This window comes from Harpia harpyja, chromosome 10, assembly GCF_026419915.1.
Source record: "Harpia harpyja isolate bHarHar1 chromosome 10, bHarHar1 primary haplotype, whole genome shotgun sequence".
Classification (NCBI taxonomy): domain Eukaryota; kingdom Metazoa; phylum Chordata; class Aves; order Accipitriformes; family Accipitridae; genus Harpia; species Harpia harpyja.
In genome coordinates this window covers 18,489,895-18,507,220 of record NC_068949.1, presented here as the reverse complement: position 1 = coordinate 18,507,220, position 17,326 = coordinate 18,489,895, and the positions used below count along the sequence as shown (strand labels likewise).

The 17,326-nt window shown below is 41.7% G+C and overlaps 1 protein-coding gene across 5 annotated transcripts in view; it reads left to right on the top strand.

The window, feature by feature from the left end:
- The first annotated feature begins 10,811 nt into the window (after window positions 1–10,811).
- The window catches only part of LOC128146927 (L-threonine dehydratase catabolic TdcB-like), a 34,158-nt gene continuing 27,643 nt past the window's right edge, over window positions 10,812–17,326 (top strand). The window contains exons 1-2 of one of the 5 annotated variants that reach the window (XM_052798922.1): window positions 11,052–11,303; window positions 15,741–15,767. In XM_052798922.1, the coding sequence (XP_052654882.1) occupies window positions 11,203–11,303; window positions 15,741–15,767 (128 nt within the window). In that variant the 5' untranslated portion in view covers window positions 11,052–11,202. Of the gene's footprint in view, window positions 10,919–11,051; window positions 11,498–15,740; window positions 15,768–17,326 lie in introns of those variants that run through there. The other 4 variants (XM_052798920.1, XM_052798924.1, XM_052798921.1 and 1 more) reach the window with 4 other exon arrangements.

Here is a 17,326-nt window from a genome sequence, read left to right as displayed (position 1 = left end):
TGCCGAGGTCACTCACCCCCTTTACAGCACATTTCCATGAAGTTCCTCTTGAATTGTTCTCAGGCTCCTGGAACAGTTCAGTCCCTCCAAGGCACTTGCTTCTTATTTTTATGTATTGTGTTATGTTTGACCATGGTGAGGTGCTGGTCTGATAGCCATGGAGAACTAAACAAAATAGTGAGGGTTTTCTCTAGTATCATACTCCAGGGGTTGTTTCTATAATGAGAGAGAAGCTCTTTCCACTGCAGGGAAATACAGCCAGAAAGAATACTTCTGCCATGTAGTATTCTGGTTTTCAGTAGGACTAGCTGTCCTGAGAATTTTGATGGTCTTAGGTAATTAACCAAGATTACTTTTGTTACTTATAAATACTCAGAACGAAGCTACAGATTAAGACAACTTAACTAGCAACATGAAGTACAAAAAATCCAGGGTGTGTGACAGAAATCATCAAATTGCAAAGTAGATTTTTCAGTGCAAGACAGAACATTTGAGAGGAAGAGAAAGAATATGTTACAAACCTGTTTGTCTTCTGAAAAGTAACTGATTACCATCAGAGAAAGCATTCTTCAGTGCATTCAGCTTGGAAATGTCCATATATGAGAATATCATGAGATCATATGAATATAGGTTTGCACAAAATCCAGCTGTTGAGATGTTCCCAAGATACCAGCAGCCAAAAAAAGCATACCAGTGAATGGGGATGTGAATTTTTGCCAGGAGGCGTCTGGTGAAAGGGAGAGCAAACATAAGGATTAAGTCTATTTGGGGAGTGGGGTTTTTTGTGCAGTCTTTCTGTATCTCTTTCTTCGACTCGTCAAATGCTTGGCAAAAGTAATAAATAAGTGCACAGTGATCCCACTGAGCGCGTAGGGAGAAGGAACAGAATGAACAAAGGGCGTGTGTTAGGACTATGTGCCATGTGAAAAAGATCATACTGTTATTGGGCTTGAAATCCTGCAGTATGGGTTGACAGAGGATATAGCTGAGCATACACTTGGCAAAGACTGGAGTGCACTGTACTGCAGTCCCTTGGGACTTTAAGTGAGACAGAGAGAAAATTAAGTGGAGATTACTTCAGGAAACAAAAATATGGTAGAAAACCCATCCCTGTAGGGAGAAGAAAGCGCCTTACACCGAAGAGAAGGAAATGAAAGAGAGTAATCTCTATCCTGGATTTAACACTGGTGGATGATGAAATCAGTGCAAGGTTTATGCATCATGCCTACCTGCCCCTGGGAGAGGATTTGTGTCCATTAGGGACTGTGGAGATTCCTTGGGCTCTCGTCACAAGCTTAACAGCTGCTATAGCTGCTCATGACCAGAAGTTCTTGCTGCCTGGAGGCTGTTGAACACCTTATGTAAAATGAGGCTTGGTTCATGATCCTTTTAGAAGAGGTCAATTATTTTCACTCAGTTTACTCAGTTTCTGGCTGCTGGATTGAAACAGTAGTTGGGTAGATGTGGAAGCAGAATTTTGTTACCTGGAGAGGTTGACTTCCACAGAGCAAGTGTGCAGCTTGTGGACTGCTTCTAAGGGAAGCACAAGCTTGCTCTGCAACCAGCATATCTGTTCAGTGAATAGATGAAAGGGCTCTTGCAGTGGTGATTTCACCAGAATGAAGTAGGCATTGACATTTAAAGCTTTTGATAGTAGTGACTCTTAACACCACATCCCTGACAGCCTCCACTGAGCCTCCACGTCTCTGTTGTTCATGGGGCAGCCTCAGTTGGTGTTACAGGTCTTGTGGGCTGCAGCCTTCAATGTGTGAATGCCTTCAGGTTCCGTGCCAGTGCAATCCCCTCTCCAGTCTGTTATATATCAACTTGTACTAGTGTTTTATCACCTTGATTTGCAGGGGACATCAAAAAGTGTGAAGTTCTCCTGCTGTTGTCATAAAGGCATAATCTTTGACACTGTTAAAAAAAATAGATCACATGGTTGATGGTATTGAGGTACTGTCAAGATCAGCTCTGTCTCTAATTGTACCCTCCCTGGAGAAGTTAAGAAATGTATGTGTCATGGAGCAGACAACTCTGATCCAGCCTTCTTCAAAACAATACATTTTGTACTACGCCTAAAGCCAACAGTGAGTCAGCTACAGGAATTGACTCTCTTGTGTCATCTTGGGGCCAACACACTAGGCTGGATTCTGTTTGCCAGCATTAGGTAAGCGTCCGATGGCTTCAGGCTGTTTTGCATCTGTGGCTTCAGATTCCTGAGCAATCATCTGTGAGGAAACTGAATCAGAAAGCTGAAGGAAAAGGTGGGTCACACGGAATATTAGTGAACAGTGTAGTTTGTTTTGTATTTTTAACCAGTTGTTAGATCCTTTCATTTGACAGATTTCATGCATTTTATGAAGCCTGGCCATGCCTCAGAAAGCCGTATGAAATATGGTATGTGGTGTGCCCGCCCATTTTAGAGAAAGGAAAAACATTGTCCTAACAAAGTTGGATTAACTATATTCCCAGCTAAATTAGTGACTCAGGAATAGACTCTTGACTCCCAGTCTTGTATTGCACACATGGTGATCTGATAATATGTGCTATATTTTCTATTACGGAAGGCTGTGTCCCTTTGCTGTTGTAACTTTACGTCCTCCCATTTGAGTCACATAAAAATGTGAAAAAGATCTGTGAGTCCATGGCAGATAATAGTCTAGAAAATAATACTCATGGGGAAGTACTTGATTATTCCCAAATTAGAATTACTCAGCTAGTGTCTTTAGCAGATCAATATTGCAAACCACACCAATTAAATGAGATAATTACTTGAAACTGGACCAACATTTTCATTCTGTGAAGGAGCAGCTAATATCCAAGAAGCTCTTAATCTGTTGAATAGCACCTTGCTGAACACAAGTCATGACATACAGCAGTAAAGCAGAGGTCTGTGTTACTTAACATGTGTGTACCTTTCTCCATTAGGCAATGCATCAGCCATGTATATGAAGCCTTTGAATATAGGTAATATTTACCATATGAGTGACTTGTGGAGATACCTAACGAAACAAAGAAACAGCTGGAAATAAATCCCATTTTCGATTACTAGTCAGCCTATCCTCCTTTCCTCTTAATTACCACAAGGTCACGAACAGATGCAAGGGAAAGAATGACTGCCAGAGAGGGAAGCCAAGCTAATCACTGCACTGCCATTTCTCTGAAAAATTACAGTATGTGTATTATTTTACAGCCAGTGTAGTAAAAATCCCAGGTTAAGACTCCTTTTAAAATATGTGTGCTGGAGGAAATATAATACTGTACCAGGATGGTAGTAATTCCTGTTATTATAGATCCCTCACATCTTTAGCTACAATTTTTCTTCAGGCATGCTTCCAACACATGCTTCTAGGCAGAAACTGAACAAGCATGTGTATGAATTTTTTAATCGTGCTGTCTGCGTAGTTAATAATACGGTGGATCCTGTCCAACAAGATTCCCCAACAGTACAGCTAGCTATTACTGTATGGTACTGGCTTCTCACCTCCTTAATTCCAGCTGCAAAACTGCATTAAAAGACAACTTAAATACTTTCATAATGCCACTATTTAATAGGAGAATTTGTGGTAGTTGCCATAGGGAAATTGTGTAATCATGAATGGGAAGAGAAGTGCCCGTGAAAAAATTTCTATTAAAAGTTGATCCAAGGCATGAAAAACCTTGTGAGAGTATGAACAAATGAATAGATTAACAAGATCAGCATGCACCACAAGCTCTGGAGGCAGGGCATTAATTCAGATTGTTAGAAAACAGATGTGGACTCTGGATTCTTGTCCTCCAGCCCTTATTTTGAATTTTTTTCTAATGAGATCCTTGAAGTGTGATCAGTTCCATATGTGTTATGGGGGGAGGCTGATGGTGGTTACACCTGCTATTAGTTTGCTGCATCTGCATGGATATTCTAGTTAGTGTTAAGGATGAAACCATTAAGAGCAAGAATTATCACCCGAAACAAAGTTGTTGCAGGAAATCTGGATAGCATGGATACTGTTTCTAATGCCAGATTTTAGGACATACTACCTTGCTTTAAGACACCAGTTGGCTCTAAGTATATTAAAATATCTGTTACAATACTCTGTCCAGATGTAGTAAAATGCTTTAAGTTATCTGTCCTAACTGTTCTTTAATTCAGACCCACCACTGGAACTCATTGTAAGAATAACAGAAATATTATTTCTTAATTCAGATATTCATCTATGTCATTTTTGTATTTTTATTTCTGTAAGTGCTTGCTGTTTTTTCCTTCTTGGATGCTACTTCTTGTCATCTAGACAATAGCAAAGGGATGATTTTGTTTCACAGCGGTGACTATCTAAGGTCTCTTCTAATTAACATTGAGAAAAGAGGAAATGGAAGATTAGAGGATAAAAAAACGTGGAAGGGGAACGGAGGGGTCATTGCGTGTGTTCAAGGAATAAGAAGCATCAGAAGTGAGGATAGAGAAGTCATGTGAATCATCAGGATGCTATAAATAATTCTGAGGTAATCTCTTTTCTTTAAACTATCGTTAGGAAAGTGAATTAGGAGAAGCTGATAGGACAAGAGCCTCTGGTTTGAACTCAGAAGAAGAAATTACAGCAGTCCAGGGTGCGGAAAGTGTTCTGCTGGCGTTAGATACTGAGACCAGGAAACAACCGCCGGGAGGGACTCGGCTGCGCAGCCTTGATGGAGTCGGTGGAAAGAGAGCGTAGGCCCGGGCAGAGAGGAGGCGAGGTGGTCGGGAGCGGCCCAGCAGAAGGGCAGGGGCAGGAGTGCAGGGAGCCGGCCGGCTAGCGTGGGGAAACCTCACCCGGCAGCCGGGGAGCTGCTTCACGGGTGGCCCACCGGCGAGGTGGTGGATTTCTGTCTGCATGGCCACCAGGTTACCCCAGGAGCCGCTCCGCCTCCCGCCCTCTCTTCGGCTCCGGCGGCTCCTTTGTTTTGCCCTTCCCACAACGGCCCTCGGTAAAGCCGAGGGCCAGGCTGGGTACAGTCCGGGTGAGCTGATCTCCAGCACAGCGTGAACTGCAACCGAGAGTTCAGCGTTTTAATTAGGCACAGCGGGGGGGGGGGGGGGGGGGGGGGAGGATTTGGATCAATGAGAGTCTAGGCCAAAGGAACAGGCCCTGAACTGTTACGTACTTGACCTTGAGCTTGCTTAGGCTGGCGGGGAAGCAGAGGAGTTTGCGTAAGTACTGATGCCGAGAGGGGCTGGTGTATGGCACCCCGGCAAAGCGTTTGTTTATTTTGGCAGAAACCATCATCTGTTCTTCACTGCTGTTGGATATCTAAGCAGTGACATCGCAAACACCTTCAAAGGCTTTTTGAGCCTCTGAAAGCATCATGCAGTAGTTAATCCACAGACTGCGGCAAATCAGAATCGCTTTGAGTAAGTCTGTAAAAAGCTATCTGTGTTTCGGCTCACAGCCGCTTCTCGTTTGAATGCTTAGTGATTTTTGTTAGTGAAAATAAAGGTAATGATTATAGTAATACTTTGAAATTATATGGTGCCGCTCCGATGTTCTAACACCGTCTGAAATAGTGGAAGGTGAAGCTGTTGATCACAGTCGCTGTGCTCTGTGCAGACAAACTAAACGTCTCTTCAGGGATTTGCTGCATGGGCTTCAGCCAGTGCACCTTTCCTTTAATGTGAACACAGCCGCGTGACCAATGCTTTAGACCCAGAAGGACAAAAAGCCTGGAGTCAGTGATAACATAAGGTGTCTCCTGTTACCCAAAGATATCTAGATACAGCCTTTGCTAATTAATGTCATTTCGTTAAGCATATTTGAATAGATTATTGGATACTTTCATGCATTTGCAATGCTAATTTACTGCCTCTGCATGTATTAAAAATGTTATCCTACAACTTCGATTTGAGAAAAGCACGATGTAGAATCATAGAATAGTTTGGGTTGGAAGGGGCCTTTAGAGGTCATCTAGTCCAACTGACCTAAATATCCCAAATAGCAATGCAAAATGTTTTGCTGGTTCTTATCAGTTACTTAGTCTCAATAGTAGAGAGCGTGCATTTTTTGTAACGGCAAAGCACAACCTTTCTGCTGGAGTTCCCAGTTTTTGCTCAGCTGTTGAAATGTATTGGTTCAGCATCTTAGAATTAGACCTCTGATGGATATAAATACAATTTTCGGGAGACAGTTTTTGGACCTGTAAAGTTTTGCTCTTTGTCTTGAGAAATATCTCATCCTTTCAGCAAAATGTCTATGTGATAAGCAGATACACTCTGTCCTGCATAGTAACTACACAAAGCACACTCAGGCTTCCCTCTAGCCTCTTGTGCCAGCAGGTGTGTTCTTTGAATTGATGCTTGTTCTTTCTCTCAGCCACTACAAAATATAGCTTGAGAAAGCTAGATCTGTTTCCACTGATTTCAGTCTACCTTGTCAGTCTTTTTCCAGGTCCCTAAAGATAACAAACAGGAGCGTGACATTTCACTACCATGGGTCAGCTGCTATCTGACATAGAAACACTGGGGGCTGAAACCCTGGTCTGCTTTATAAATATTGATTTTTGCAGAAACTGAGATGGAAGTGAAATTAGTATGCTAAATTAGATGGAAATGTGGAGCTTTTTGTTGTCTATTTGTTCTTTTTCTTCTCTTTTTAATTGGTGATTCTTTTTGAATTGTTTATATTTGTTTATCCATACTGATTGTTACAGTGGTTTACCACCACGTTTGCATCAATGCATTGCATAATCCTAAATTATCATCTTGGTTTTCTGTGTTGCTATTCTCTGAAGAACTTTTATTGTTTTTCTTGGCTTAACTGCAGACTGTCTCCACCCTCTATCTTTCTGCAGCTGATCAAATTCTGCAAAGAATTATCCGCTTTAGATAGACTATCGCTTCCCACCCATGCTGTTCTCACTGAGGTTGGAAATGTTATTAATTTTATTTAGTGTGGGGAAAAACTTGGCTAATCCTTCAAAACTGTCTTTCAAGTACTGTAATTCAATGAAGTCTTTATTTACAATGGTAATAGCTATTTCTCCCAGTGCTGTCCAAACTGAATTTTCTCTGGTTGCAAGAGAATGAAGCACTGTTTTCCACCTTCATGGCAAAATGGTCCCATTTTATTTTTCACTTTGGGGAAAAAGCAGCATAAACTTGTTTAGAAGGCTTTCTAGGAAAAGAAGCAGCTGTTACTTTCCACGTTATGCTATCTTGTAATGGCTTTTGTGTCAGTGACTGAGGGAGTAAGGCAGGCAGTCATTTACAACCTGACGAGTGTAAAACTGTTATTCTGAGACTTGGATTTTCCACTTCTTTTCACTCCTAATTGTTGATCCTACACACTAGCACATGAGCACTGAATTTCAATTCTGTCCCTTGATTAAACTGGTGTTTGGTGGTTTTTTACTCAAAATTATTGAAGTACAAGATAATAATATGGTATAATGTGGATAAAAACACTTCTCAAGAAATGACATTTCATATATACACAGTGCCCCTGATAGAGGCTAGTTTTACTGAGGTCTCAATTAGGTATGCCTAAAGTTGTGCAGATATGAATGATTATTTCCTCGCACAAACACAAGAAGTGTCACTGCTGGCAGTATGGAAGATGTAAATGAAACCTTCGGAAAGATACACAGCACTGAGGCACTGGCTTTCTTCCCTTAGGACCCACCAAAGAGCAGCTGGGAGGAGGTAAGAAACTCTAGATTTGAAAAGGAATGTGATCTGGGGAAGACCTGTAACTTAGTGTCATCCTTGACAGTTTCATGGCAATTGTGTTGGGTTTCACTTGACAATACCAGCAATGTAATTACAACTTACATCTTACCTACTTGCTCTTGCCCTCTCTCGCACGTGCGCTCTCTCATATAAAATGAAAAAGTCAAAGATGAAAGGTAGTTTTTCCTTCCTGCAGTGGTTGTAGTGTTTTTTGAAGCACTGTGAACAGGTTTGGAAGTGGCTATATTAAATTGTTCCAGGTCATGGTTTAAGAGAAGTAGAAAAATGGTTATTTGAAGAGTTTGGCTTATTTGGAAGTTAGATAATGGGTCTCCAAATAGGCTATAGCTCAGATCAAATCAACGCAAAAGGCACAAAAGAGTCAACCCCATCCTATCACAGGACAGCTAGTTTGTTGTTCACATGTTAATTCTTTCGTTAGTCTTATGGTGCGTATTTTTAAATCTTCAAGCAGTTAGTGGACCAATCCCTAGATACGTGGGTAACTACTTAATTTTCCGTATGTTTTGGTCTGCTGGTAGTGATTAGCTTGATTCTATTCAAGATTAATAAATATAATGAAACTAACATATTTCAGTCTGTTAGCTAAGAGCTGAGAGTGAGATTATATGTGAAAGGTTTACCTGATCGGTTACTAAAAGGCGATACGCTAGAGAAGTTTTTTGCTGATTAAGTGCAAAACCAGAGAGAAATGAGGGCATCCTGGGAACTTCAAATGCAGCAGATAACAACCCCTTGCTGATAGTTGATTCAGAGGCACGCAGTTTGAAAAGGAATGACAGAAGATGGTATCAGGGAAATCACTAATAGGATGTAGCCTTTATAGCCAACTAATTCAAATGTATAACTGGTCTACCATGACCAGTGTGCTTTTTGATGTAAATTAAGTAGACAGCACCAGAGGTAACAGTGGTTGGATTCCCTCCGCACACCTGACTAGATGCTCTTGGTAGCAGTGGGAAGGAGGCTGTGCAACGGATACCCTGCTGCTGTGTCTTTCACTGTTTGCATCCACTTTGTCAGTTATAAAGCTCCTCTAACAATCACAGCGCTCTACTTGGAAAAAATGTCTGAAAACGCAATGAAATCTGAAAGGAGCTGTAAGTTCCGTCATATCGTTTTTGTAATAGCTGTTAAACTATGGGTTAATCTAGTTCAATTGTATTAAACCTTGAATCAAAAAGCATAAAATATGTATTTAAGTTCATCCCCAGCATAAGTATTTTGCTGTGAGACTGCCCCTAAAACATGTCTTTTATGGGGATATTGCCTTCTGCTGGAGAGTTCTGGTTCTTGGACAGCAGCAGCAGATATGCCAACTCCTGCTAATAATTGCATTAGTAAAGACAAAGGAAACACATAGGAATCTCATGGAGAAGGATATTAGGAAGAAGTAGGAGATCAGATTAACTTCCCAGATGAAGGTGCCTGTGTTATTCAAAGGATTCAAGTAACAACAGAGAGATGTCTTAGAGAAGACACACAGATACTAAAAAACCAGTGCCTGTGAAAGGTGACAAAATCCAATTGCTCTAGAAAGAGAAAGCAGGACTGCTGTATGGCCATCCTCTCTGCATGCACGGATAGTGAAGGTGGATACGTGAAGTGGCAGACAAAACCTAAGAACCTAGTAGGGACAATGAAGTCTGGCAGACAAGAATGAAAGGAAGACACATGTAATAATAGCATGTGTTTAACCATTTCTCTCTCATTAAGGAAATAAGCAGCTCAGAAAATAGTCAGTTAACTTACAGCAACTAACAGTGATGCAGTACCTTCTAAGACACAGCACAGCCAGTGTTTCCAGCAGACACTTAGGTAAGGGCTTTGAATGAATGTTTGACGTGGGTCTAAATCTACAGCAGAAATTTCCAAATATCCTTTTTCCCTAGTGGGCTGCTTGTTTGGGAGTGTTCTAGAAGGACAGCAATTCAGTGCTTCATGTACTTCTGTCCTGAAAGAGCTTGGTGAAATTGTTTCCAACTGCTTGGCCAAATGGTCCCCAAAATCCTTTTACTGGTTTTGCGTGGTCGGCAAGTACTGATCACAGATCAGGGCCTCATTTTGTGAGGAGCTGAACTCATGTCAAGACTTGAGCGCATCAGTCTGGGCTCACAGACACCCGAAAGGTAGGCATTGCGATTTTCACTACTTTTAAGTTCCCTTTCCTGCCCACCACTGCCCTTCAGACATGTTATGAGCAAAGTAATAACTCCACCCACCTTCTCTCTGTGCTTCAGGGCACCGGTGAAGTTGGCCTGAACTTCACTCTGGCTTAGAGCTGCAAGTGTTAGCAGCAGCCAACTGCCTTTTTGTCTCTTCACTCCTGGCAGCAGCGTGCTGCTGGGTTGTGGCCATGTGTAGCACATGCCACCTCCACAACCTGCACATCCAGTGCACTACCAAGGGGTTTTGGGTGGGAGAGACAGGAAAAAATGGTGAGCTGGAGCTTCATCTGTACTGATCAAGTCAGGGGAGCATGCACCTGTCTGCCACGCCAGTGTAGGGAAGGCTCCAGCAGCACAGCTCAGAGTTTCCTAAAGATCCCAGAAGACTATTTGATCATATATTCTGACTCTCCCATATAAAGCAGATTATAATATTTCTCACGGTACTCTGTGGGGAGGGTTAGGTCACAGCTTGGGTTAGATTTTACGATGTGCCTATTCTCTGTCTTGGAGGTTAAGATTTTGTACACTATCAGCAGAAAGCAGAGGGTACTGGGGGACCACTGATACCGGGAAGGGGACACCAGGTCAGTCCCAGAGCAGCCTGGAGCCTGCGCTCCATCAGGGCTGTATACCAGAGGAGAGGAACCACAGAAGGACCCCCTGCTCCCATCCCCATCTGGAAGTGTGGCACTGCCTTTGCTAATACTCTCTCACGGCAATGAAGAACAGATTTAGATGGGTTTTTTCCATATCCGTTGCTGTAGTCTCTTCCTTAGATGATCTTTTCTATCTGTATGATCTGGATATCTCTGTTTTTCTGCTACAAGGACTTGTGCCAAGAGAAGACCCAAATGAAGTAATCTTTCTCCTCTGCGCCTCAGACACGAAGACCTGTGTCCCTTGGTGCTGCCTTGAAGAGGATCCCTGTGGGTGACTCAACCACCAGAAGAAAGGCATCCCTTTCTTGCCACCTCTGCCTACCCAACTGTATGCTGTTAAATCGCAGGCCCTACAGCAGGTCTAGATCATGCTCTACAGCTAAGCAGTAAGTAACTAAAGCTTCAAGTGTCCTGCTAACAGAGCGTCACCCAAGCATAATCCAGGCCCTGACTCAAATTGACAAGGACAGGTTGGCCTCTGAAATAATCTCTTTAAATAGCAGCAGCCATCTCTCTCAAAGGCACTTCCCTCCCCCAGCCAGTGCTGGAGAGCTGCTTACAGCACGTCACCCGCTGTTTCCCACCCAGGCATTGCAGGGCTGGCACTTCTCACAGGCAAGTGTGTCCCCTGCTCGCAGTCTCCCAACTTTGCTTTGCACCAGGAATTACAATGAATTTTGCAGCACAGATTCTCTACTCCAGGGTGTTAAAAAACAGAAGTCCCAGGGACCGCACCAGGGAAGATGAAGACTACGATCCTTTCTGGCAAAGGTTGGAGAATATTGGTGTCTGACTTAGAGCTAGAGTGCTCCTTTCTCCCCCTCAGGGGTCATGGTCAGCCCTCGGGGTCCACCCAGGGCCAGGCCCACGGACATGACAACCCCTGGACCCCTCCTGCCTCCTTATGGTGTCGTAGTTGGAGTTTTGCTTCACCTCGTTGTTTATTTAGTCGCAGTGCTGTATAGGTAATGCTTTCTTTTTCCTTTCCTTACTTTCTAAAAAAAAAAAGGAAATTGTTTGTAATTTTCCAGTTTCTCCCAGGGTTCTGTGGGTATGAGTTGCTCTTGGAGTCATCCAGTAGAAGCAGTGGAGATTTGAATACTTTAAGGCTGTGGAGTTCACATTTTTTTATTTCTTCATAAGCACAGTATTAGTAATAACCCTAGACAGGCCAATGGGCTGCTGAAAATTTATCTTGGGATAGCCTGTATCAGATCCTGTTATTATAGGTGTTCTGCGCTTTTCTTTGTTATCGTGCTTATGCTCTTGGATTCCTGTTTTCAGGCTTGGATGGTGCAGATGGAATTGAGAAGACATCTAGCACCCTTGCATAGCACCAGTTGGGGGGTGTGCACCCATATGGCATGGTTGTGTTTGCACAACCATGCTCTTAACCTTTTCCATAGTTGTTTTCTCCCCCAATTTTATTATCTGGACACCACTAGCAAGATCACAACCTGGTGTTGCCAGATGTGGTATAAACAATGGGCAATTCTCATCCTGCCAATAGTCGCAGTTGTTGGTAATATTTAAAAGATTGTTTCAGTGGGCTCAATGCTCATGGAACACCAAAGGGGAAGACAAGATTCCAGTTCTGCATTGAAAAAATGGCTTGTCCAAAGTCGTACATGATGTGACATGTTCTACAGCGAACTGAGAATTTTAAACCAGTCCTTTCATCGCAGGACCGTTCTTTCCTCTAGTTTGGGTTATGCTATTTGTTCTTTATTACAAGTGAATTATGGAGCTGTGTTAATCACCAGAGAACCTCTAAACTCAGAATACATTTAACTTACAGAGGAAAAAAGTTTAATTGCTTGAAAAGTTTTAACTGCCAAACTTTATGCAGTGTTTGATAGTGATCATTTGACATTCACAGCTGTGAAAGTCCTGTAAGAACTGCTTAGAGGGATGGATCTGTTTGAGGGACACTTGGAAGGTGTTGAAGCAGAGGTAACCAAGAGGAGTGACCTTCTGAGTTCTTCTTGTTTTCAGATTAGTTTTTCCCATGTTATCTATTTAGCAGCTGACACCCTGTTGCCATTGCCAGCAGTAAGCAATGATATTTCAGTAGGCGTACAGAAGACTGGCAACAGAATATGACCACAGATGAAGGCAGATAGAGTGCTAGGCTCAGGCTTTGGTAAATCTGACTTGCTGAAAATAAGGAGATATTTTATCAGAAGTGATAATGCAGTTTGGTTGTTCCCTGCATGAGCCTGAGCTTTCTTCGTTTTTGTTGTTGGTGTAGCATCACACAGTTTTGTCAGATCTGTGTATGGTGAGGAGAGTTATAAATGCCTGCTCAATCTCAAGTCTTGGTTATTATGTACCTATCTATGCTGGATGGTCACAGTGCATACATCCCCTAACATTTGTGTCATACAGGCTAGTAACTAAGCCCTGATCTCTTTGTCTTTAAGACACTCTGATAAGTAGCCCTGCTACGAACTTCCTGCGGGAGTCTTAGGCAAGTCGCTCGATCTGTCTGTGCCCCAGTTTCTATCAATAAAGTTGAGCTAATATTTACTGAATTTGTCTTTCAGTAGTGAAAGTGTTTAGGGGAAGATGTTGGTGATCCCTGTGCGATTTAGGAACAATCACTTTGCATAGGGTTTGGGTATCTAAATGTCAGAGATGCATTTTAAATTTCCATCCTGTCATTGCCACTAATTGGGAGTGATACAGTCTCAAATGGGCGTTTCCAAGTACCAGTGTTAGACAAAATACTGGTAATTTGGGAAAGTAATGTTTGAGTGCAGCATTGTCTTCAATCTGTTTTAACTGTGTTGTCAAAGAGAGATCTAGCGTGTTCCCTCCCCATGCCTGGGGGATTTTACTTGTCACCCTGTAGTCCTGCGGAGGACACTCAGACACTATACAGTGTAGTAACCTAGAATTACTACCAGTGAAGATGACATCCGTTATGATGCTTGTCATTTGTATCTCAGCAAGCCTCAATTTTTCTATCATTTCTCTTTCATAAAGACCCGCTTGCACAAGCTGCTGAGATGCTTTTACAAATTGCTGCTATCACAGCATTTGGGTGTGGTTGGGGGCGGGGGGGGGAGTAGAAGAGGATTGGGTGGGGTCAGTGGGGATTTTGCAAAAGTAGGGGAGCTCACAGGGATTTACACTGCCAAAAGGAGTTGGGATGGAACAGGAGTGCTTTGGAGCTATTGGGAAAGAGGACTGCAACAAATCGGGAAGGTATCAGAGGGGTGTGGAAGTCTCACGCATCTGGAAGGGTCAGAGGAGACGGGGCTGGGGACATGGAATAAGAAGGATTAATGGAGCTGGGTAGATTCTGGGTAAAAGAGGGATTTGGATGAGGGAAAGGGCCCTCTCTGTCATATCCTGGGATTACCTCTTTCTCACTCCTTTCCAAGAAGATCCTAGTCACATCTCAGTTATAAGCCAAGCAGACTGCTACCTGCAGCAGGCTGCTTACCTCACCCCTCCCAGTACGTGACCTGTCTCTGCTCAGCACTTTGAAGAATGAGGGAAAGTGACTTTAAAAGGGTCACTTTTTGCTGTAATAAGTATTCTCAACTTCCAGGTGTAAGATCTGAGCCCATTTATCCAGAAAGCAGAAGACAAGTATGTCTAAAACTTTACCTTCCCAATGTCTGTTGCTCAGTGTGCTCCAGGAAGGTGTTCAGGCAGCCTGAAGGTGATGGCAGCATATAGACACAAGCTTAAGAAACCCCTACACCCAAAACATTAAAAAAGAATGAAATAAAAATGTATAGAGTACATGTGCATATATGTGCATGTGTGTTGACGAGTTAATTACAGGCTAGCCCCAATTCATTGGGGTGGTATTCAAGCTTAACACTAGCCAGTTTGCACTGTGCCATTGCCTGGTCCAAGTTAGGCATTCGCGTTTGAAGTTCTTGTCATGGCATAGACCCCTAAGGATGCTAAAATACAATACAGAACTTGTACCGTGCTGTTGGTCCTTCTTCCTGGTGAGTGTGTATCGTTGTGAATGCAGATGACAAAGACTGCTGTGGAAATGACAAAGAAATGCTGAGTTTTCAGTCTTATACTAAAATGTCTTTGTTTCCTTTTGTGGCACTTGAATTTCTATCTATGAAGCAGCAGAGTAACATTGGAACACATGTCCATAATTCCAGCTTCATTTCTGCCTCAAAAATGCATTGTTGTGACTCATTTTGTAAGAGGTGTAAAAGCTGCCAAATGGGCCAAAAGCTGACATTGGGTACGTCTGCAAATAAAAATGGCAACACTGGGTGAGACCAAAGAGTTGTCTACCTCTGTGTCTTCTCTGTAGTGGTGGCCAGTAACAGGAGCTTGGAGAAAAATAAAAGCCACGTAAGATGCTTTCTCTCATTTGCTCTCATGGAGCCTGCCAAGTAGGTGCTTAGGGGCTTCTTGAACAATGTACTTATTAGTCATTATTAGACCTACCTCCATATAGTTGCACAATTTTTTTAGGAACCCATTTATATTGCCTTTCACAGCATCCTTTGGCAGTGAGTTCTGCGAGCTAATTATTTTTGGAAGAAGGGAACTTTTAAATTTTCTACTCTATACTTTCATATGATATGCCCTTAACATTTATACTGGGAGAAACAGTTGGCTGTTTCCTTCCCAGTTGGCTATTTCCTGGGCATCCATGACTTTGTAGATTTTTTGCTCCTTCAGTTTTAGAAGCTGAAGATAATCCAGTATATCAGTTTAATCTGTTTAGTCTGTTGCCACATGGATCCTGAGGAAGCCAATTTGCATGTGCTTCATCTGACGGGGACACATAATTGTCCCATCATTGCAGGATAACTGCATAGGCATTTCTTTCTCCCTGTAATAAAGGCAATAATTGTGGTCTTCAGGTATAGTATGTGCTACTACTGTATTTTATCTTCCCCAAATTATTTTTGTTGGTTTTATTAATCTGTTGGTGTATTAATATTACTATTTTTCCAAACTTATTTCCACAGTGCTATTTAACTTGATGAAAATTATCAGTATATTCAAAAAACCAAACTGGAAACAGAAAAATTATTCATTCCGAGTTGTTGCTTTTTATCATTCTAAGAGTACATTTCAGCACACACTCTCTTTGCATTGGCTTTAAGAGTTCAAACTATGTAAAGCTATCTGCTTAAACAAATGGTATTTTTTCCAGTTCCTTAATTATTCATGGAATGTCTGCATATGGATCTTCTCTTTTATTTTTTGCAGTTATGCTGAGCAGCTGTTCTTGAAAAAGTAGGTTTATAAACTGTATTTCCATGTTTGCTTTTACTAATCACTTTAAAGGTAAAATACCATAATTTATAACCACATAACAAAGCTTGCTAGCTGTATATTTGTTTTATGGCTGGAAATAAACAGACTTTTTCATGAGAACTTTCCGAGACAAACTCCAAAAAAGGAAAAGTGATTCATTTGAAAGGAATAATGTTTTATAATGCTGAGGTTTGTATTTATATTGGCTCAGATTTTCATCTGGTGGGCGTGACCTCTAGAACAGGGGCCGTACTTTGTAACTGTGCATGAGAAGTCACGTGCTGTCTTTTTGTGAACACTTGCATGCTTTGCTGCCTGTTTTGACTGTTCCTGCAAAAGAAATCCGTACGGAGGTGTTCTACACCAAGCATACAAACTGCATTTGAGGAGACAAATGCATATGACCCAACAGGGTTATTAGTTGCCTCTTTGCGATGGATTGTCAAACCTAAACCGACTGTTTACCTTGGGAGTTTGAGAGCTCTCACTGGGTCTGTGGCACACCCAGATGGGTTCAGTAGGGAAAAATGTCATTCACTAACGTAAACTAAAAATATGTAGATAGAAGGAGAATAAAAATTAATCTGAAATAAATATACATAATACATACATATACCATGATGATATTCCTTTGGTTATAAGGTTGCTGACCTTTCAGATGCAAATGGATGAGAGTTTTCATATTAAATGTTGACATGGTAAGGTTTCAGATGTGCTTTAAACCTGTCTCAAGGTTGAAAAGCCTACACATATTTTAAATCTGTTTCACTTTTGTTCTTTTTTTCCAGTGGTCATAAGGTGGTATCTGCATCAGGGTCCTGAGCAGATATTTACTGTTCATGAGAGCAGTGCTGCAGATCAAGGACTGAGAATCTGAAAAAAAAAAAAAGGAAATACAAGAGTAGGGCCAAAAATCAGTATCCCATTTTGGTCTTTCTATTTGCAAATAAGAACATATTTAATGGCACTAGTGTGGTGGGGTGTTACCCTGTAGATTTCTAGCAGAATCCTGGTTCATCAGTGGACTTTTTGTGGTCATCTTTGGTTGGGATTTTTATGAATTTTTGTAGTTGATTGCAATAGATGCAAGGAAAAAGTGTGAGTTTATCTCCTATCTCAACTGCCAGTCAGTAAAAAGAATTTTTGACCTAGAAAAATCACAAGTTTTTGATCTACCTATATATTTTACCTTACATATACCCTTTTAACCCATTGCCAATGTAAGGAATAGCATTCATTCCTAATGTTTGCTAAAAATTTTGGATAATATATTTAGAGATAAGATGTATATGTTCTTCTTTTTCTGGAGTGGTTATGGAAAATGTGTTGGGTTTTTTTGGTGGGGGGGAGTAGGGAATGAACTAACAGAGATGTGGCTTCGTATGTGACGATAGCTGTTGTTTATTCAACAGCCCTATTTGGTTCCGGGAACCATGGGCTGTGCCGTAACAAGTTCATGGGGAGACAGTCTGATCTGATTGTCATCTTTGCATTAAGCTAACTAATATGCATGAGAACTAACACTGGAAGCTTAACAT